The sequence below is a fragment of the Falco punctatus genome (genome assembly GCF_963210335.1).
Source record: "Falco punctatus genome assembly, chromosome: 2".
Taxonomy (NCBI): Eukaryota; Metazoa; Chordata; class Aves; order Falconiformes; family Falconidae; genus Falco; species Falco punctatus.
This window is the reverse complement of record NC_137581.1, coordinates 338,362-360,943: the sequence shown is the minus strand read 5'-3', so window position 1 is coordinate 360,943 and position 22,582 is coordinate 338,362. Positions and strand designations below refer to the sequence as shown.

Here is a 22,582-nt window from a genome sequence, read left to right as displayed (position 1 = left end):
CCTCATCAGACTTGTGCTCCAGACCCTTCACCAGCTTCGTTGCTCTTCTCTGGACACACTCCAGTGCCTTTCTTGAAGTGAGGGGCCCAAAACTGAACACAGTATTTGAGGCGCAGCCTCACCAGTGCCGAGTACAGGAGGATAATCACTTCCCTAGTCCTGCTGGCCACACTGTTTCTTATACAAGCCATGATGCTGTTGGCCTTCTTGGCCATCTTGGCACACTGCTGGCTCATGTTCAGCTGGCTGTTGACCATCGCATCTAGAAAATGTTCCCATCTGGTCCACATTTGCCAGGTCCCTGCTGTCTTTCATTCATTTCCTTCTTTTCAAAGCTTCATTTCACCCCTCTCACCAGTAGACCAGCGCAGTTGCCCATTCCTGCCTGCCCAGCTATGTCCTGCCACTCAAGCCCCTCAGCCTGAGCAGGTGAGCCACATGCTCAGTTCTCCACCCCACAGACGATAGGGTTAAGCATGGGCAGCACCACGATGTAGAGGTTGGCAAAGGAAATGAGGATATGCTGAGGAACGTGCTGGCCGAACCGGTGCGCTAGGAAGGAGAAGAGGGCTGGTGTGTAAAACATGGTGATGACGCAGAGGTGGGAGCCGCAGGTGTGCAGAGCCCTGGGGGAGGCGCGTGGGGAGGGCAGCCCCCAGAGGCACCTGAGGATCAGCACACAGGAGACAGCAATGGAGATGACATCCAAGCCAGCTGAAAGGAAGCCAGCAGCAACCCCATACCAAATGTTGATGGAGATGTCGGTGCAGGCCAGGCGGCCCGCACCAATGTGCTCACAGTAGGTGTGGGGCATGACATTGTGCCCACAGTAAGGCAGCCGCTTGAGGAGGAAGATGGCAGGCAACATGATGCAGAAGCTCCTGATTAAGGCTGCCATGCCAGCTTTTCCCATGACAGAGTGTGTCAGGACGGCTGTGTACCGCAGGGGTTTGCAAATAGCGATGTACCAATCAAAGGCCATCGCCAGTAAAATGGCTGACTCCACCACAAAAATGAAATAGATGGAGAACATTTGTGCCAGGAAGCCACTGAAAGAGATTTGGGTGGACAGAGACCAAAGGACACCAAGGATTTTGGGGACAGTGGCAGTGGACAACAGCAGGTCGCACACTGCCAGCAAGCACAGGAAGATGTACATCGGCTCGTGGAGGCTGCGCTCCTTCGCAACGGTGACCAGCAGGACCAAGTTCCCAAGAAGAGCAGCACAGTACATCATGCAGACTGGGATGGAGATCCAGGTGTGAGACTTCTCCATCCCAGGTATACCCACCAAGATGAAGAATGTGGGGTGGGATCCCGACATGTTGGGTGCTGACATGACTCAATGCAATATCTCATGTCATTTCTCACTTGCAGGAGCTGTATAACGGTAGAAAGAAAGGCTCTAAGAGCAGCTGAACTATACCCAGGATATAAAGGGGAGCTGAACTCATGATAAGCATCACTCATGGCACAGACACTTAAACTTCTAAACCACATTTTATCCAGAAGTGTTAAATATTGGACAATTTGCTCCATCAGGGTTCCCCTCCACTATTCAGGTCCCTTTGTCTCTGCTGTTTGAGTCTTTGAAATAAGGAGTCTTCTGCCTGCATCCACTTGCAGCTGCTGGAGCAAAATATACAGGAGATTCACTCTTGAATTAGTGATCACAAGTGCTTCTCTAGCAGATAGACTTGGATGTGACCACCATTTATGCTGCAGTTGAGAAATCTCTAGCATTGGAAATATATTAAGGAAAATTCTCTGCTCTCCCATGACTTCCACAAAGAAGGCATGTGCATTGCTAATCCTCCTCTGGGACACCCAGTTTAGTGACTCAGAGCTGTTTGAAAGCTACCTATGAAATCAGGACACAAGGAGCTTAGTTCAGTCCTGTCCTTCTTGGGACTTCACCTGCTTGTATCAGCTCCTACAAAAGGTCTGTCTCTGTAACTGTGTGAGCTCAGTCCACCAAGAACAAAGTGGGTGAAAGGCAGGGGAGAGCCCCTTTCATCCCAACAGCTCTGCTTCATAAAAGAGCCCCAGACAGCAGTGTCCAATCACCCAGGTATCTGGAGAAATCATCTTGTCAGATATGCAAAGAGACAAAATTAAAAGCCACCAGCAGCAAGGTGTTATCAAAATGTCCAGGATCTAAAAGGGGATTTACAGTGCCATAGGAGTAACCAGCTGTGTGTCAGGAGCTGCCATCTTATGTATTATGTCCACAGAGCATAAGCCAGGGCTCTGAGTTGCTGTGGGAATTCCAGGTGCTATTGAGCCAGTACAAAATAAATAATGAAACCCTCAGAACTCCCTGGCACTGGGGACTACTGTTTTAGAGAACACTGAAAATGTACAGGCAAACCTCTATGCTAGTCCCACCCAGTGCACTTTAAGTATTAGAAAAACACAAGTCCATTCTCACTCCACATGAAAATCCTTTATATCCACTATGTCAGGCAGAACTGAGCAGGAGGAGCATGCTGCTTCCATCCCCTTGAGAAACAAGTTGCCCAGTGCCCTCCCTGCCACACTCATGCAGGGAGTTTGGGACAATGCAGCCAGAACTGCTGCCAGGAAATGTTTACGTATCTCTGGCAGTGGTATCACACAATATATCCTACATGGACCCCAACCATCTCCCCATCTCTCCAATCCATCTCTGCTTCACCAAACCCAGTTGAAAGAACAGTGTGGTGACCCAGCCAACTCACTCACCTCCTGTGCCAGCAATGGGATCCTGCTTGGATGGAGGCTGAGCCTGGGTGTTTATACTGCACCCAGAGAGTGCCCTGGGGCACTGTGGGGCATGCATGCTTGCACTCATACCCTGATGGAGGTGTTGAAGAGCACCAGGGATATCACCAGTTCATTTTCCCTGGGTATTTCCTACTACCAGGCTAATTGGATGGGGATTGTACAAGCCCTGAAGGCCTTCAGGCTGTCCCCAAAGCAGCCTCGGTGAATCCTCACTGCCCCTTCACTCACTACCACCCCAACCACAGCAACTTCTGCAAAATTCATTGCCTGGTCCTGGATCCCACTGGGGTACCCAGGACTATGCATGAGCCACCCTGGGGCAAGCAGGGACATGTCAATCAGATGTGAGTTTTATCCTTGTCCTTGCCCTAGATAGAAAGTGCTCTGGGACCAGGACCTATTTCAGCTTTTTTGAACCATGATGGAGAGGCATTTGGGAGCTCTGAGAAAGAGAGCAGCAGAAATTCCCGCTATAAACCTTTTAGATGATTTTCTCCTCATTTCTGATTTTAGAAGAGAGCAATGGATTTATTGGACTACTGCTTGTCCCCTAGAAACCTGCAGAGACCCTGAGCAGACTGTTTGGTGGGGTCAGGGGAACTGCAACCAGCAGCTTCCTGACTGCCACAACACTCTGGGGAGCTGTCAGGGACCTCTAATGCATGAGAGCAAACCGGTCAACCTGGCTTCTGAGTTACCAGCTCATTTTAGGCAGGTCAGCTTACAAGGATGTGCTATTTATCATCTGCCTGTCTGTGTAGTGGGGATTTTTATTAAACCAACATTTGCTAAGACATCATGGTCATGGAGGTGAGATGAAATAAAATTGTTAAGCTATGCTACTCTAATTTATTACTCACAGAGCTCTGCAGATGAAGAACAATTAATAAAGCACCACTGTTTGTAAACAGCAATAAAAATGAATGGAAATGTGGTACTTTAACTCAGAACACTCAAGACTTTGTTCATGATGAAAGCCACGCTTGTGTCTCTCTATCCAGCAAAGCATTCAAATACAGCTGAAGAGCATTTTCCTTTAAGCATATGCATAGAGATTGACTCAGCACAGACCTGAAGCATGATCTCCACTTCAGGCGCAGGCTTGACTCCTTCTCAGTGCATGTAAGCATGAAAAGCCTGCCTACGCATTCACCAGGGACAAAGGAGCGTTTCTTACAGTTACTCCATTTGACTTCTACTTTTCTCCCAAAATTTTTGAGATTTCATTTACTTTTTGTATACGTGGATGCTGTGAAAAAACTACAGTCAAAAACCCTTCCTCCTCCTCCTCAGGAAAGGGTCCTTGCAATCCCAACATGCTTACAAATAGCCTACCACATCAACTGAGCTAAAAAAACCCCAGGTCTTTCAAGTGGGAAATTAAATACAAAGTGCAGAAGTTCTGGTTCCACATCTTGTATGAGTTATTAAGCTAACATTTTAACCACGTTAGAAATATAAATCTTCTTGATCAGCTGGCTAATACCCCATTATGCATGCCCCTTTGGGCACTAATTGCTAAGCTAGTGATTCATTGACTCAAGGATATTTGCCTGTGCAGTTGGCTGCTACATCCATCCAAGGAGCAGAGCAGCACAAGGGCCATGAGTTTAAAACTGCCTCCTCAGTTGTATAAAACTGTTCTTGGAAACCCAGAGGAGCAGAAGAATCCCTGAAATGCACTTGTCTGGTACCACAACACACACAGCCCATCCCAACCAAACTGGTTGCTAAAATGCAGGTGAAAATGTGGATGCCTGCAGGAACGCATCGCCCCTGAGAGAGGATCCCCTGAGTACAGAGGACCACTTGCTGGAGTAACTTCACCCCAAGTGCCAGTGGGAGAGTACAGTAGCGTAGCATGCAGGCTAGCACTGTAATGTCATTGCCATTCCTTACTCATTTTTCATTATATATACTTTGTTTGGAAGCAATTAGGAGGCAGGTCTTTCGTTTTGCTTTTGTGCAACACCTGCCCAGGGAGATTCTACCTCCCACTACCTCCATGATGAAGATGATGATGGCACAAGACTAGACTCCTGAGCATTTATAAAAGGGTCCCATCTCAGGACCATGCTCAGACTCATGCCACCTGTGAGCACACACCCTCGTTTTGCCTGCACTGCTGTTGTGCTCAGAGTTAAGTGTGTGCCTAACTGTTCATCACTGAGGAGAAGCCAGAGGGAAGCAGTGAAGAAGGGGGCAGAAATAATCGTGTGAGTTAAAGCGTGTAACAGAGACACCAGTAACCAATATTGTTCTTTAATATTGACAACTTTAGATGGCAGCTCAGTTGTTATTATAGCTGGCCAAAAGGCTTTCAGGAGAAAACTCTTCAGCAGAGGGTGACTTTGTTCTTGTTTTCAGGTAGGAAGGCAGGCCAAAGGAGACCTTCTGAATCAGCAAACAAGTCTCTTGCAGTCATGAGCTGTCTCGCATCTCACCCCTACCTCCAAATCTGCTGTATCCCCTGTGACAGCTGCTGTGCAGCTACCCCAGGTCCTCCATGCCCTAAAGACCTCAAAGCATCTATTTCAGTCTAAATCTATTCATGTGTTGCCTATAACAACTTGCTCTCCTGACACTTTTTCTTTCTTACAGCTCCATCACCTACCAGAAATCACATGGACTGCTCTGTGTAAATACTCTTTCTTTTTGCTAAGAAAGCTAACACAAAGACAAATGTTTTGAGGACATTAAAAAAAACCAACAATATGAGCAGCTTTTGTAACCAGTTCTGTTATCTTCACTGTTAAGCAAACAGCTTTTAATGAGCAGACTTTCATTTCCCCTGTGCCTGTCACAAGGTTCCCACCTTTGATGAGATCAGGGAAAAAAAAAAACCAACAACAACAAAAAAAAAAAAAAAAAAAAAGAAATTAGTTGAAAGACTGAGGAACTTTGTGGGTTTTTTTTAATCTGAAATCATGAAACACTTTCCCTTTTCTTTTGAAGTCATAGCAGCATTACTGGGATGACTAGAATGGAGCAGGGTTTTCGTTGCTGTATTGGTGTCATCTCCTTCGTCATTCAGCTGTGAGTTATACTGGCTAGACCCGAGGAAGCCCTTGAGCTCAGGAGGGAACTAAAAAGTGCCCAGTCCCCCATGTCTCAGTGGTGCATAAAAGAGAAGTGCAGCTGACAGTAGGTATGATGCAGAGAGGAGAAGCAAGCATTTGTCTCAGCACATCCCACCCAGTAGGACATGAAGGAAAGGTCTCTGGGCTCTTGTGCATTCCCTCCTCTTCCTCATCCCAGAGTTCCTTGCCACAGTGGAAAGGAACCTGCTGCCACAGCTTTGAAGGATACTGGTGGTTAGTGCTTAACATCCCCTGGGAGCCACCAGAGCCAGAGGAGCTCATGGAGGGACAGCAGTGGGGCCTCTTCAATCCTGCATGTTGACCAAGCTTAGGCTGTGCAGGGAGCAGGCTCAGCAGCTGCCAGGACCATCCTGCCTGACCTTCCTAGAGGAGGGCCTGCTGAATCCTTCTCTGCTCTCTGGAGCCCTGAGCAAGCACCAAGAGCATTGCCTACTCAGAGTCAACAGCAACTCACACTGCAGTTTTTGTAATGGGTTACATAAGCCTCGGCATTTACAGCCGAGTTAGAATGGCCATCAGGACTCGGCTGTCAGGACGAGAAGACAGACAGGTCCCATCGGAGCATGTGCTGCCCACCAAGTCAATGCTATGCAAAACACTGGACAAAAGGACCTTTGTGCTCTGGTGATGAGAGCTATGCAAATGGGAGTGTTGCTGTGACTTCTCTGTGGGACTGAGAGGCTCCAGCCATATGGGAACAGCCCCATTCCTGCTGTAATCCAGGCTGCAGGAACCAGAAGAGTCCTGACAGGACTGTGGATGTTATAATGATATGACAAGAATGCACGTCAAAAGCAGTGCAGGGCACGCTGACCTTCCAGCGCAGATGTGAAATTCTGGCAAGGTTCCCCCTGAGCTCTCCAGTGCTGCCTTCACCCGCTTCTCAGTAGTTAAAGGGGGCTTGTAAGGAAGCCGGAGAAGGACCTTTTACAAGGGCCTGTAGTGATAGGACAAGTAGGAATGGTTTTAAACTATAAGAGGGGAGATTTGGACTAGGTACCAGAAGGAAACCCTTCCCCGTGAGGGCGGCGAGGCGCTGGCCCAGGCTGCCCAGAGCAGCTGTGGGTGCCCCATCCCTGGCAGGGCTCAAGGCCAGGCTGGACGGGGCTGGGAGCAGCCTGGGCTGGGGGGAGGGGGCCCTGCCCATGGCAGGGGGTGGGAACTGGCTGGTCTTGAAGGTCCCTTCCAACCCAAACCCTTCTGTGATTCTCCCCATAGGTCTTTATGTACACCGGGGACACCAGCAGCACTGGTGTTCACTGGGCTGAGATGAGAATCTCCTTTCTTTCTGACCTTGCCACTCATGAGATCCACTGAAGCAGAGAGAGCAGATGAGTTTACTCTGACAGTCTGTATTGCTGTCTTTACTGAGGAAGGGAGAGGTGAGGAAAAGGGCTCTCCTTGCTAGTCAGATTGACAAGAAGTTAAACTCAGACTGTTCACAGATGTACAGAACTGTCCTTGCTGCTCCTCCAGCAATATCTAATGCTCACTCTTCATGTTTGCACTGCTTTTCACAACTGTCTAAGACAGGTTGCCACTGACTTCAGGTAGATTAAGGTATTATTGATACAACTGATACACACACCAATGAGAGGAACAAGAAAAAGTTCAACAAAACTATTTTGGTGTTGAAGGATTAATCAAATGAACTGCAACAAAGTGATGGGCAATCAGCCAGCCGTATGGTCAGACAAGGATTTTGAGGTGCAATGTACTCCATGCTGAGCACTGCTTAGCAGTGCAGTGTTCTTGCAAAGACAGAAAATATCCCTATGGGATGCGTAGGATGTAGGAGACCGTTGTCCCTTTGCACTCCAGTCTAGAGGCTTGAATTCTGTTTTGGACAGCATGGTTTAAGGGATATGTTTCCCTTAAACACAAGACAATAAAACCTTTCCCATAGGCCATGCTCACACTTGGCTCTTAGCATGTAAGCACCTTCAGCACCAAGAGGTGCCAGAGTCCCTCAGCAACGCAAGCTGTACCCTTGAAGACAGAAGGACAGACCATTATCTGTGCCATGGTAAACAGCACTTTGCCCACCCAGCTATGGTTCATATACCCAGCTCTGGTCTGATGACCAACAAGGCATTCATGGTCTAGGCACTGAGATAACAGGTGAGGGAACAAACAGAAACGAAGTTGTAGGACAGCAAACAAAATCAGCAGCAGTAGGTGATGGCAAATCAGGAGATATAAGAGACTTGATACTCCTCAGCAGAACTCTGCCCAGTCTCTAACGGACCATTCAGGGGAAGCATCTCTAGGAGAAACCAGTAGCAATGAAGGAGCTGATGACTCAAGCCCATGTTTCCAGAAATCCCACCACTCTCAGCTTCTCTTGAACTTCTTGGGCAAATCTGTTTCTCCAGGGTGAGAACAGCATGCTGTGGCACTCAGTGCTGCTTTCCAGACCCTGTCCCACATCCCCCTTCCCTCCAGCAGCACTCAGCACCTGCTCACCAAGCCAGGGCAGGGGCACTCCCCCACGGGGCACAAGAGGCGGATGACGCGCTCCCGGATCTGCCTTGTCCTCACCCCATACACGATGGGGTTGAGCATCGGCGGGACCACAACATAGAGGTTGGCCAGGAGGATGTGAATGTGACTTGGGATGTGGTGCCCAAACCGATGTGTGAGAAAGGAGAAAAAGGCAGGCACATAGAACATGAGGATCACACAGAGGTGGGAGCCACAGGTGCTCAGGGTTTTGAGACGAGCCTCTGGGGACGGGAGCCGAAAGACTGTCCTGAGGATCAGAGCATAAGAGACAGCGATGAGCACGACATCCAGGCCAGAGGAGAGAAGAGCCGTTGTCAGCCCATACCAGACGTTGGCTTTTATGTCAGCACAGGCCAGGCGGGCAATGCCCATGTGCTCACAGTAGGTGTGGGGCATGATGTTGTGTCCACAGTATGGCAGCCGCTTGAGGAGGAAGATGGGTGGGAACATGATGCAGAATCCTCGGACAACAGCAGTCACGGCTATTTTCCCAATCACTGAGGGGGTTAAGATTGAAGAGTACCGCAGCGGGTCGCAGACAGCTATGTACCGGTCAAACGCCATTGCCAGCAGAACGGACGATTCCACGATGAAGCTGAAATGGGTGAAGAACATCTGTGTAATGCAGGCATCAAAGGAAATTTCCCTGGCACTGAACCAGAAGATCGCCAGCATTTTGGGCACTGTTGTGGTTGAAAGCATGAGGTCAGCAACAGCCAGCATAGCAAGGAAGAGGTACATGGGTTCGTGGAAGCTCCTGTCCGTGATTATTACAAAGAGAAGGACAGAGTTGCCAAACACTGCAGTGATGTACATCAGACAAAAGGGGACAGAGATCCAGATGTGGGACTCCTCCATACCCGGGATGCCCGTTAGGACGAAGGTGATGGGATCAAAGCTGCTTTCGTTGAGTTCATACATGGTGTTTCAGTGCTCAGTGTCAGCCTGACTCTGCTCTGTGCAAGAAAGAGAAGGGATAAAAGGCCTGGAGAGCCTGGCGTTAGCCCACAACCACCTACAAATCTGTACAAATCAGTGCCTACAATGTCCTATTTGCAACTGCCTTCCAACCCCAGACATTTCTGAAGGCCAAGGGGTTGACTGGCTCTGTTTTGCTGAATAGGAACCTATTCACCCTTTCCTATCAACCCTAGAAACTGTGTCTGTAAGAAAAACATCTTCTCTGTACCTCCATTTGCACCACAAAACAGACTGGGTCTTTTTCTATCTCTGTTTTATCCAATGTGGCAAAAAGTCTGGTAAAAAGTCTTAATTACTTGCCTTGTTGCTGTCGGTGGGCTCTCTAGCTGTGTGCACCTGGAAAGGTGGGTGTCTTTGTCAGGATTCTGTGTTTCTTCAGGGAGGTGAAATAATACACATCACTCTTCCAATCAGTGACCAATTCATTTCTGAGAGCTGCTTGTACAAACTATTAAGATAGGAATAAAAACTGTACCAGTACCAACACTACTAGATGTCATGTATGGGGCTGACATTCAACTACCAGCTCTGAAGGTTGTGACTACTCCTGAAACTTCTGCCAGACACGCTACTCCCCGTGTTTCCACCTGTATAAACATGTTCAGCTGCTTGCACACACCACAAAGTGCTTTTTGTGCCTCTCCCCCATCCCACAGGGGTATCAAACACTAAGGGAGAACAGGGAGAACTAGGCTGGACGTTCAGCCCATACCCAGGTTTTCTGAATGACCTGGAGCAACATTCTTACCTGGCAGATTCCCTGCCTTTTCCTCCATTCCTTTTCCTCTCCTTTGTAAAGAGGGGAAAAGACGTGGTGAGCTGAACAGCATGATCTTTGGACAAAGAAATCCTGGCCCAAGATGCAAGGCAACAAGCGCTACCAGGGCAGCCAAGCCATAGTAATGCTCTGGAGAGATACCCTGAGTGCAGATTTCTGCACAGATTGATGCTCAGCCAACACGGGACCTCTGAGCAGTTTCCCAGTTCCCTAAGTGCCAGGGTAGCCTGAGCTGGGAGCCCTGTCCCATGAAGGGCTGATCAGCCTGAGGGTATTTTTGCAGATTTGAATAATGCAAACAAGCCCAGCCTGCAGAGTGCTCTTTGCCATGAGAAGGGCTTTGAGGAAGAGGAAGGCTGCAGAACTGCTGGGTTTATGTGCTTCTCCCCATTTTACCCCTGTCAGTAGCCCCACCCAATCCCCCACGTATCATACACCAGGAAAAGCCTAGGCCACGGCTGGGATGCAGGAAAATTAGTCTGATTTGGACCAAAGCTAAACTTTTGTTCTTCAGACCTGCTTGCACCTCTTTTATTTTCATTGCAGATGGCAGAAGTCTAAGCCCAAGGTTTGTTTTCATTTCTAAGCGTTTCCATTAAAAAGGATTCTTGTCCTCTGTGAACCGAAAGTCCACTGAAAACATCAATCAGTATAGAAAAGAGCTTCATCTCATCACAAATATTTATCCAATTGCCTCTTCCACTTTTAAAACCACGTAATTCAACAGAGGCAAATAAAGCTAGGCTATATCTATAATTGTAAATTAAATCAGCCTGGGAACATTCCCAGGCACCAATGCCAGCCGATGCCTGATTGCATACGGTTTACAAAGCAGTTCAGCAAGACTTTACACCTCCAGTTCTTAGTGATATGGAAATACAATTTTCTCACATGCTGCTTCACTTCCTTTCGTTCTTTTCAAAGAAGCAAGCATTGCCCCAAACACCAGTGTTCAATATAAAATGACTCACCAAGGGCCAGCCCCAAAGAGGAATGAGGAATGAGGAATCAGCCCTGCTCAGCGCCGAGCTGCAGGGGAGTGCAAATCCCTGTCTGTGCTGCCAAGGGCTGATGATATTAATCCTTCCCTCTCCTGAATCTCAGAAGGAACATCAGCCCGTTGACTTGTGGAAGTTTACACTGCTAGTGCATTAAAGATTAACAGCAGTTAACACTCCCAAGTGAGTCAAGATATTTCCTGCTTTTCCATCATTTGCATTGCAAGTGTTTTCACTCGGCACCGGCCACATCTCCTGACTGCAGTGAGGACTGCAGCAGGAGACCGGCACAGCACCCTGCCCAAGCTGCGTCCCCAGGCTCCAGAGGAGCATCTCTGATGTTCAGCAGTGTTTTATCCCCCACAGGGTGAAAATTGCCTTGTTATACTAGTGAAACCTCCGAAAACAGCCTCCCTGTTTTGGCCCTGCTGCCCAGTGCCTCTGTGGGAGGGGTTCCTCTGCCAGCCCGTCTCCAGCCCATGTCAATGATCTACAAGTACCGAAGCCTATGAGTGGCTGCGAGCACAAAGCTGCCTTGGTTCTTGCAAAACAGAGAAGGCTGCAGAGATTTCTACCCAGACCAAGCTGCTAGTCTGAACTGGCATCAACTGGAAAAACAGAAACACCACAATTGCATAATTTATAACATACTGTTATTGCAAAACAAAGTACATGATGGTGGCAAAAAACCCCACACCAATCTAAAACAATAGCTCTGTCTGTTCAAAGGATGCAAAAAATTAATTAAAAGATGATCTGAAAATATTTTGCCTACAACCAACACGTTGAAGATCCATTAATGCAGCAGAAAAAAGTGCCCGAATACATAGGACTGTATGAATTTAAAAAAAAAATTTCCATCCCAGGACCAAATCAAAATGATTGAAAGTAAATGTGATTTTTGTTTTAATGAAAGAAAGGGTATTTATGCACTTTTCTGCATCCAGGCACAGTTCCTTTTGCAAAGTCTGCTTCTGTAGAATGCAAGTTTCAAATATCAAATATTTACTTTTCTGCTGTCTACAATTAATCATAATGATGATGAAATGCTGTTTGAAATTACTTTTGGATAATAGAAACAATGCTGTGACTGTATTTAGTAACATTGTAGGACTGAAAGTACTTGAGTTTCATTGTATTGCATTAAAAGCTGCACAAACCCATATGCTCAGAAAATGGCCATGTAGAGAGAAATTGGGCAAAACATCCCATAAACCACATTCACCTGGGAACTCTGACATTTTCACAGTGTATGGTTGGATTCGATGATCTCAAAGGTCTTCCCCACCCTAAATGATTCTGTGATTTTATGAAATCTATAACTTGGCCTGCAGTGAATTGTTCATCATCCAGTGATTTCTTGTTTTGATTCAGTGCTGTAGCGCCTCAGGTTCAGAAATAACACGTAACCAAGGCAGGCAGACAGAAAACAGATGCCTGCCTGGGTTTTTAGCGGTCATATGTAAGTGTGGATCATTTCCCTCCACCATATTGCCCTGCCCACCATGTGCTGAGCCCTTGCTGCTGGAGCACCAGGTTTTATCTACCTGGAAAATACTCAGTGAGTTTTGGGGGATGCTGCTTGTGCCATTACTGACAGTCATCACGCTTGGTCCTGCCCAGGTCTCCGTTCGTGTATTTGCTCAGGAGGGTAGATTTGCTTCTGAAATATCCCAGTAATTCCCAATTTAACATCTGCTGCCAGAGAGAGGGCAGATCCCTGCAGTGCCTGCTGGGATGAGCAGGGGGGGCACACAAATACCCCCGGGGCTGGGGGCTGCCCATGCAGCTGGGGTGTCGATGCCAGCCCAGAGGATGGACCCCAGCGCCTCATTGGGGTTTGAGCAGTCCTTTCTGCTCCTGTGGTGTAAAGGGCAGGAAGCCTGCAAGAGAGGACAAGATATCCCCAGAGAATTCAGTGTGGAGGTGCAGCGCGGAGGGATAAGCCTTGCCCAGGCAGGATTTGTGCTTCTGCTCTGCTGGGCCCTCCTGTGGCAGCTCTGGCCCTCGGAGAGGGGTGCTGGAGATGAGGATGGGACATGCCTGTCCTTCCCAGAGAAGGGCAACGGAGCTGGGGGAGGGGCTGGAGCACAAGTCTGATGAGGAGCAGCTGGGGAAGCTGAGGGTGTTTAACTTGGAGAAAAGGAGGCTCAGGGGAACCTTATCACTCCCTACAACTACCTGACAGGAGGCTGTAGGCAGGTGGGGGTCGGTCCCTTTTCCCAGGTAACAAGTGGTAGAATGAAAGGAAAGGGCCTCAGGTTGCACCAGGGGAGGTTTAGGTTGGATATTGGGAAAAATTTCTTCCCCAAAAGAGCTGTCAAACATTGGAACAGGCTGCCCAGGGATGTGGTTGAGTCCCCATCCCTGGAGGCATTTAAAAGATGTGTAGATGTGGTGCTTAGGGACATGGTTTAGTGGTGGACTTGGCAGTATTAGGTGTACAGTTGAACCTTTAAGAAAAGGTCTTTTCCAACCTAAACGATTCTATGATCCTGGGAGCAGGAAGCACCATTCCTGGCAGAGGCTGACCTGGGCCTTCCCTGTACATGAATGCTGGTGTTCTGCCGTATGATGGGGCACAGTGCAAGGCATTTGAGAGCATCACAAGGACACTCAGTTTCTGTGGGAATGGTCCAACACTCCTGAATATCTCAGTGTTTGCAGGACCTGGGACAAATCTTGAGAAGGGCTTGTGCAGGAGAAACCCCACCTGTTTTCCATCAGACAGTCCAATAATCATTCTCCCATCAGACAACACCTTGTGTCTTGGCACCTTGCAGGTGCCAGAGATCTTTCCAACCCATGTGTCAAGTTCATCTTATCAGTGTACAGCTTTTAATTTCCTTTGTGTTTCTCTGCCTGTGGATTCTAGGGAACAAAGCTGTCCCAAAGCCTTTCAGACTGAGGAAAAGCTGTTCCACTTCTCAGCTGTTGGAAATGGGGAGGAATTTGGATTTCATAGATTTCACATCAGAGAGTATTTTTAAGAAAAGGTGGGGTACCTTCTTTATACCATCTTTATACTGCAATTATTTGTTTTCCAGAAAGGAGGAGACATGATAACAGCCCGCAAATATGTGACAGATAACTGTGAACAGGCAGGGGTGCTACCATCCCTGGGGCAAACCAGAAACAAAGAACAGTCTTCATTGCTGGGATCAGACACTGGGAACACACTAGGAAGTTAAATCAGAGGTGAATAACTTCCAGAGGGACCAGACTATGCCTTTCTGGGGATCTAAAATTAGGTTAGGCAAACGCTGATCAGGAACATCATAAAAACGTGTAGATGCAGTGCTTAGAGGCATGGTTTAGTGGTGGAGTTGGCAGTGCTGGGTCAGTGGTTGGACTTGATGATCTCAAATGTCTTTTTCAATCTAAATGATTCTGTGATTTCATGATAAAATTAAAAGTGGGGACAAGCACAGATTGGAGGTCTCCACCTTGGAAACTTGTGTTTTGGCTGCCAAGCAAGCCAGGCATGGGAGGGGCAGAGATGTAAGTTCTCCGTCCAAGCCCCTTGCCATATTTCTTCATCAATATTGTCCAGTTCTGTCGTGGCACTTGCACGACACTGCCTGATGAACTGACTCACCAAAAGCACGCAGGTGACCTTTGAGGTAGCACCACGACAACACAGGCTGCAGGGTCCAAGACTCAAAGAGCATCACCTTGGACAACAGAGCCTTTCCCCCACCTACAGCGATGACAGCAACAGTGTAAACATCTGGGAAACAGCAGCAGAAAGCACCAGCACAACGCCAAAACTGGACAGAGTCCAGCATGATCCCTAGGAACCAGCTGGGCTTCCAACAACACATTGGAGACCGGTGGAAGCAGGGGCTGACACCCCAAGTGGAGCATCCCACATTGGTCGCTTGAAAGCCACAAGCTACGCATGGCAGGGGTCTGGGGTGACACAGCCATTGCCCCCATGCACCTGGCTGCAGGGGCTCCAGGCCTGTCAGGGGCTGCAGCAGGGCAGGTCCACCAGCATCCACACCTCCTGCACAAGTGATGGAGCAGGGATGCACATCGTGTGTTTTTCTGGTTCTCCCACTGTACTGACAGGACTGTGAGAAAGCAAACAGAAATCATTGTGACTGTCAGCCTGTAAATGCAGCAGATCCACCCAGCAAGCTGCAGACAGCATTATCTGAACCACCTCATCCCCCAACAGAGAAATAGGGCACAGTCAGGAAAGTAGCCGCTGTCTGCAGTAGGGGAAGATGAATAGCTCCTGGACGTGCTCATTTCCATCCGCCGGTGCCTGAAATTACTACTTCAGGAAAAGATATTTTAAGGATATTTTAAGTTAAGTGAGTTTAATCTGTCTCAAACATTCACATGCATCTATGGAAGAAGGTTGTGTTTACTTTCCAAGCTTTTCCCTAGAAAAATGACACCTGAATTATATCCTCTGTCACATATTCAAACAAACCACATTTTTAGAGACCAAAGGGTAATCTTGCCAGAAGTAAATGGGAATTATATTTATTCCAGAAACTACTAGGCAGTCAGTTATTTCAGGTCTTCAAAACGTTTTAGTAGCTGAAGTATTTCTAATCAAGCACAACAATAACCTCATTTTACAGAGTAATCTGGATACCTTTTCCCTGCCGTGTAAAATTACTTCATGTGAAACACTGGAGTTTTTTGTGTTCCCACTTTTTCCTCTGAACTCTGCTATGGCAAATTATGGAACAAAGGAGTACACATCCTCTTCTCTCTCCCTTAAATTTGCTTTGTTTTGGTTTTTTTTTCCTACAATGGTGTGTTGCTAGGGTGGTGCAGGGCTGCACTGCACACGCAGCAGCCCCAGCAGGAAGGTTCTCCTCCCAGCCTTAGCTTTGCTGGCTGACCTGCTCCCTCAGCTGCGATGCTTCACTGAAGCTAGCTTCAGCCCTGATAACAGTGAATCAATGGAGTTTTTCACCTTCTTGATAAATTGTTAAATTTCTTGCCCAGCAGGAACAACAGAGTCTACAGCAACACAAAAATTCAAAAAAAGAGCTACAAAACGTAGTCGTCTCCCAGGAACTGGTTCCTGATCAAAGCCCAGTGACCTGGAGGCAAAGACAGAGAGAGTTATCCTGCACAGAAGGCATGGGAGACCAGAGGCTGTGTGGGGGGAGGCCTTGCTGTGGATGCTGCACCCCAAACTCCTCACCCCTCTGGACTCAAGGGGCAGGGGGCAGTGTCTTCAGGAGGAGTCCTGGGCCCCAACCCACTCCCACAGCACCTGCTCTGGCATTTAAAGATATTTCTGTGTCCCTGGCAAACTGGTGGTGCAAATCTGCAAGCAGGAGAAAACGTGCCTGAGGAATCCAGCTCCTGGCTCCCCATTTTTAAGCATTTCCAGAAACCTGGAGACAAAACAACCTCTTCCTTGCTCTGCACCTCTTGCTGTCACCAGACCTGTGCAGGGGTGTGAAGCACTGCCAAGCCCAGGCTTCGTTCACTGCATTGGCCAGCATCCCTCAGCAGCTCGGCTGTCAGCACGAGCTGTCTTCATCCAGCATCTGCTATGGAACACTGGAGTCTGGTCTTAGCTGGACATGGGGCCAGAGGACACCAAGACACGATGCAAAGCAAAGCAACATCTCCAGCAATTCACTCTCCAAAGGCAGCTCTGGGAAACACCCAGGCAAAACAAACACAACCGTCTCCTTCCCTGGAACACATTCAAAACCTGCTGGTGAGCCCTGGTTGTGGCCAGGGTCCCATTCCTGTTGTGAACAAAGATCCAGGTGAGCTGTCACAGGCAGCTACAGCTCCTTATACAAGCCTGGCAGGCTCAGCCAGCATCTGCCATGGCTGTGTCGAGGGCTGTTAGCTGATGGATGCAGCTGCAGTACAGAAACCAGCTCCATTTCTACCACACCTGCTGCAGGGAATATCTTCCAGATCAATATTATTTTAGTTCACAGCCCTTTAATTCAGGATGAGCTTTGGCCACCTGCCTGACACAGCACGCTCTGAACACATTCCCAGCATGCTGAGATCTCAGCAGCAAAGCCCAGGATTTATTTTGTGGAGGCTCTGTCCTCCCCTGCCCTTGTAGGTGCTCTCTGGATGGATATGCACAGCTACAGGGTCCATGAGGCTCCAACGACCCCTGCAGCCAGTGAGGTGATAGTGGAGAGGAGCTCACGGGACGCACATGTGCCATCACAGAGCCTAAGCCCATCATCCATCCCGCTGAGCATCCCCCACCCCAAGCCTGGCCAGCCTGGGGCTCAGTGCTGCTTCCCCATCAGCATTCAAGCGCCTTGGTCCTGTCCCTTTCCCCACCTCTGGTCGGTGCCTCCACAAGGTCCCAACTCTCACTGTGGGGTGGAACAGAAGGCTTTTCTGCAGGGATGCCCAGCTCTTTAGTCCCGGAGGGGATCAGACACATCTTCTTGGCCAAAATGATGCAGAAGCAGGCTATACACACTCAGTGGGAATACGGGCAAATCAAAGGGAGGGGCTGGGCAGGGGTCGGCGTTGCCATCTGTGCAAAATAAAGGTCTCATCACGACTCTGAATGTGCTCTTGCTCTGCCCAAGGTGAGGGCCAGAGGTGCGCAGGCAGATGCAGCTGGGTGGCAGGGCATGGATAGCAATGTTCCTGACAGAGAAGCTAACCTGGGGGGCCCGGTTTCCTCACCCACCGCAGGCCTGCACCCTCGCAAGCTGGTCTGCCAGCAGCTGCACGCCTGGTGTAGACCGTTTCTATTCAGGTCAATGGAGAAAGCTCTGTGCTTGCTTCTCGCCTTTTGGAAGTGGGTGCAGAGTAACGCTGCGGCCAGCTGGAAACCCTGCTAACTATAGTGTTCGGTGGGAACGCACTGTGAATATTTCCTGACACCCTTTACCTAAAGAGCAACATGCAGATGGTGAGATACGTGAACTGAGAGATGATGCTCCTGCCGAGTACAAAGGCTGTGATTACTGCTTCTGAGTTGCTGCTTGGTCTAGGGTGAAGTCTCCCCCCCCATCCCTCCCAAATTTGGAGAGGGTCTGAGCAACCTTCCAGCTCATCACCTCCCCAGGCTGGTATGGCCAGAGCCAGGCTTCACCCTGCAGACACAAAGAGGAGTGTCTGAGACTCTAGACTGACTAAAAGTGCGAGGATGTTGTTATCTTCCATGCCTCTCACCACTCCCCTGGCACACAGAGCTTTGCACCAGCCCAGTATGGCAAACAGCTGGTTTCAGCCTTGGGGTGAGTGGCAACCCATTCAGCCTTGCAAAACACCCATAGAAGAAGGATCTAGCAGAGCTGACATTCTCTGTGGCACTATGACAACAGAAAACAAAAGTTTTGCCTTTAAAATCCCCTTCTCTTTGGTAGGTAGGATCTTCCATGCAGGAAATGAATGCACCCTGTTCAACACCCCCGGTCTGACATGGGTTAGTGTCAGAAAAGGCAATACTTGACCAGCGCTCCGCAACACCCAGGGGCACTGATCTCCTGCCCCAGCCCCTCCATCACCATCCTTCCAGGGCCCTTTTCCACGGGCCACCTCTCTCTCCTCCCCTAGAGCCAGGGAATGCCTCTCCATGGCTCCTGGGGTAAGAAGGCAGCGGGAAAGGGAGGCCCTGGTCTTGCAGAAAGATCTAGAAACCTGGAAAGGCAATAGCTCTACAACAAAGTATCATAATGCTCACAGTAGTCATGGAAATCTTCAATGGGAGCCATGGAAAGAATTAGAAAAAATTGTTTTGTCTCTCTTCTTATGCATTGTGCATTTCAAAATGCATCATTTTGATGATTCCACTCACTTCCCACTTCAGGAAGGAATTTGAATTATGGTGAGCAATCCAAGCTGGGTTTCTTCCAGGGTCGGAAGCAATTCCTTCTGCAGCCAGTAATGATATCGCATCCTCACTGCCCGCTCTGCCAGCACTGAGCAACCATGTCCCAGCAGAGAGCAGGAGCTGTACAGGACATGGAGGATGTGCCACTGCTACCCTGCAAACGCAGGGCTTAAACAAGGAACTCTGGCTTTCCAGGGAGCCTTCCTACTATGGGCCAGTTTCCAGCTGCCCCCTCTGTGGCCACTGCCTCCCCGCACCCAGTGCCATGGACACCCCAGAGCGAGCCAGAGCATCCCCCAGCCATGTGCCACATGCCATCCCATGCCAGCCCAGGTGCCAGGAGGCTTTGGTGGGCAGATGCCCTCTATGGGGGGTGCAGCATCCATCCTTGGGGGATGCCCCAGCATCCATCACTAGGGTTGCTGGGCTGAGCAGAGCCCCAGGAACAAGGACAAAGTCCCAGAAACAGAGGGTGTCACCAGGAGGGGCAGCATGCAGAGGTGGTCCCTGCTTTCCCAGGCAGCTGAGTCACACAACAGGGGACTTCTCAGGGGCTGCTCTGAGGTAGGGGAGTGTGCTGTTCAATGAACAACAAGCCTGAAAAGCTCATGATGGTGCTCCAGCCTGCAAGGAATAGTGAGGCATGGGTGGCAACCTTCATCTGAGAGCAGAGAAGCACTGAGCGTTCAGGAGTGAACTCTAGAGGTCTCTGCGCTGCAAGAAATCCTGCAGTCCTGCGGACCCGAAGCTGGGCTCTGCGGGGCTTGCAGTGGCCACACTGCTGGTAGCCCTCACCCAGGAGCCAGACCCCACGGGCACAGGGCAGCGGGTGGTGGAGGCGCCAGGATGCTCCAGCCGGGAGGAGGAGCGAGTGAGGAGAGGGAGAGAGATGGTCTGCAGCCTGGCATAGAGCAGGGATGTGGGCTCAGTCAACCGGTCTGTCATCCAGGACATGAGGGGTTGCCAGGCATGTCCTGACACGGCCCCTCACTGAGTCCCCCAACATCATAAAACCACAGAATTGCAGAACGGTTTGGGTTGGAAGAGTCCTGAAAGACCACCCAGTCCCACCCCCTGCCAGGGGCAGGGCCCCCTCCCCCCAGCCCAGGCTGCTCCCAGCCCCGTCCAGCCTGGCCTTGAGCCCTGCCAGGGATGGGGCACCCACAGCTGCTCTGGGCAGCCTGGGCCAGCGCCTCGCCATCCTCTCCAGATAAGTTGCATTTACACCACATCTGAAGTGAGCTCTGACTTTATCAGAGATTTAAGGAGAAGTACTCAAACACCGACAAAGCCCTTTGGCTTCCATCCATGCTGCTTTACCATGCACTACTACTAAATGGAGTGGCTCATACGTGTGTGTGTGCGTGTATTCAACATAGAAGGCCTGCATACAGTTTAACTAAAAATGGTTCAGACTGCCACCCGCTCCCCCTCCCCCGGGGGACAGTCTGTGCAAAACCTGCCCATCTCTGCAGCCTCTCAGTCTGCTCCCAGGGCTGCAGCCACCCAAGGGGGGACAAAACCCGCACAGGAGCACCAGTACATCAGTGTGGTCTCCACGTAAAGGCAAAGCAGAGACACTGTGAAAAAAAGGTTTGAAAGGAGTTAAGAAAGCAGCATTGGGTCTTGTGGGAGCAGTGATGAGCACAGTTGGCTAAAGCACACTGTCACCATCTTCACTCTGCCCCATCTCAGTGCAAAGAGCAGCTGAGCTGCTCTTCACCCCAGGGACAGCAGTGACAGGAGCGAGCCTGGCAGACTGAGAGCAAGCGAGGACAGGCTGGGCTCGGCACGGTCTGTGCCCCCTGCCCCGAGCAGGGCAGCCTCACCTGCTGGCTTTCCCAGGCTGAGCTCAGCTGGCTCCTGCCACAGCCCAGGCAGTCACACTAACAGCTGCTGTACCATTGTTTCCAAGGGGTTTTTTATCATTTTCATTTATTGCACAGGCCTTTTTCCACACAGCACCTGCCACGTGCAAGGAAGCAACTTTTCTCCTCCCTCATCGGTACATCTGAGTACAGAAAACCTGACATCTGGTCTGGATTAGACTTGCCCCCCTCTGCTGTGGCTCAGCCCCATCTAAGGAGAGCTCCTCTGGGCTGATGCTCATGCTTTTGAAATCTCTCTTCCCCATGCACACGGCAAGCCAAGCACATCCTTAACTCGGGGCTGCACTGGTAGCGCAGGCAGAGGAACCTTTGCACTGATGGAGGATGCTCCCTGCATCCCATGGATGGAGCTCCTCACAGCAGCAAGGCAACCAGGCACATGCCACCAGCCAGCCCACGACACGTCCCCGCTATGGCCAGGCAGCCCTGGCTGCTTGCCATGTTCAAAGAATGGGTCAGCAGGTCAGCGCAGGACCCAAAACCATTGTGGCACTGCCCACAGGGGTGCAGCTTCCCCGCGTGGGCACACCAGTGCATGAGGAGGTAGGACAGGCATCTGAAGCCCTTCCCACAGCAGCTGTAGCCATGTACCTTATCCAGCCTGCTGCTGGCTTGGGTCAGCTAGCCCCACCGTGGTCTTCCCACTGTCAGCATGGAGGCACTTCTGGGACCCAGGGCGGCTGCATTCGTGCAGGATAAGGCCTGCCTGGAAGCTGAACATGTGGCAGGGGAACTGGCACTCCTTGGGTGGCACAGCCAGTACAACACCAGCTCCAAGTGGCAGCAGACAGTCCTCCTGAACTGGGAACACTGGTGGGGATGCTCCTTGGTGGGGGTGTGCTGGTGGCTCTGCAGGAAGGGGTGCAAACAAAAGCCCCCTGTGCAGTCCACACAGGGAAAGGACTTGTCCACTGGCCACAGCAGGGACTGTAGGGAACCCTAATCCCAGCCCAGGGCTGCGGGGCCAGTGGAGGGGGGGTCTGGGGGGTGGGGGAGGAGTGGTAGTGTATGCTGCTGCACAGCAAGTACTGCCTTGTGCAAGCAGTTTCTGCCACAGAGGGTGCAGAGGATGAGGGTGGTGGAGCAATGGCGCTGGTGCTCTGGGGGTGCAGTGACACCCAAACCTTTCCGCACAGCTGGTGCAGATGAAGGACCACTCTGCCTGCTCCCGCAGGGATGCCGCATCCCCAGACTGCAGCTCACAGTCAGTGCAAGCCAGCACCGGCACCCCAGCCCAACCCCCAGCACAGCCCTTCCCAGGGTCATCAGGGGACTCATCCTGCCCCCTCTCCAGCTGCCTCCCTCCAGCAGGTCTCACTCGGGGCCATGCCAGGCTCCATACAGGGCATCCCTGCTGCACAGCAGGCAGCAGCTCCTCCGTGCTGCCTTCTCCAGCCCCTTCTTCTCTGATAGCCCTTACGCCACAGGAGGAGAGGAAAGGCCAGATGCTGCCAGGGCGGCAGAGGAGCAGCCCCTTCTCCCTCTGGCACAGGCACTGCCCCATGAGTCTGCCTGCTCCAGGGGAGCCAGAGCAGGTCCTGCCTGGGCTCACCCTGCCAACAGCAGCAGGCACCCAGCCCCAGCTCTCCTTCCCCTCCAGGAGGCTCCCAGCCTTGCAGGTCACATGCCAGACCACTGCTGAAAGCCCATATTCCCACTTATTTTGCAAAGTGGTGGCAGATCAGGCCCAGCTCTGATGCTACATCATGGCCACGTCAGAGCAGGAGAGACAGCCGGAGCTGAGGTCCCCACCACCA

General features: G+C 50.4%; 2 protein-coding genes across 2 annotated transcripts; both read right to left on the bottom strand.

The window, feature by feature from the left end:
- Positions 1–437: 437 nt before the first annotated feature.
- On the bottom strand, positions 438–9,316 carry LOC308058718 (olfactory receptor 52B2-like). Its single transcript, XM_080374978.1, has 3 exons — positions 9,233–9,316; positions 8,923–8,967; positions 438–5,581 (listed from the first exon to the last, which is right to left on the bottom strand). The coding sequence occupies exon 3, from the start codon at positions 1,337–1,339 to the stop codon at positions 443–445; it is 897 nt and encodes a 298-aa protein (XP_080231104.1). The 5' UTR covers positions 1,340–5,581; positions 8,923–8,967; positions 9,233–9,316; the 3' UTR covers positions 438–442.
- LOC308058710 (olfactory receptor 52B2-like) lies at positions 6,887–12,982 on the bottom strand. Its single transcript, XM_080374969.1, has 2 exons — positions 11,103–12,982; positions 6,887–9,788 (listed from the first exon to the last, which is right to left on the bottom strand). Exon 2 carries the CDS (start codon positions 9,291–9,293, stop codon positions 8,319–8,321), a length of 975 nt encoding a protein of 324 aa, XP_080231095.1. The 5' UTR covers positions 9,294–9,788; positions 11,103–12,982; the 3' UTR covers positions 6,887–8,318.
- Positions 12,983–22,582: the final 9,600 nt, after the last annotated feature.

Excerpts from the sequence above, each read along its gene's own strand:
- LOC308058710 (XM_080374969.1), bottom strand. The coding sequence starts at position 9,293 with ATGTATGAACTCAACGAAAGCAGCTTTGATCCCATCACCTTCGTCCTA.
- LOC308058718 (XM_080374978.1), bottom strand. The coding sequence starts at position 1,339 with ATGTCAGCACCCAACATGTCGGGATCCCACCCCACATTCTTCATCTTG.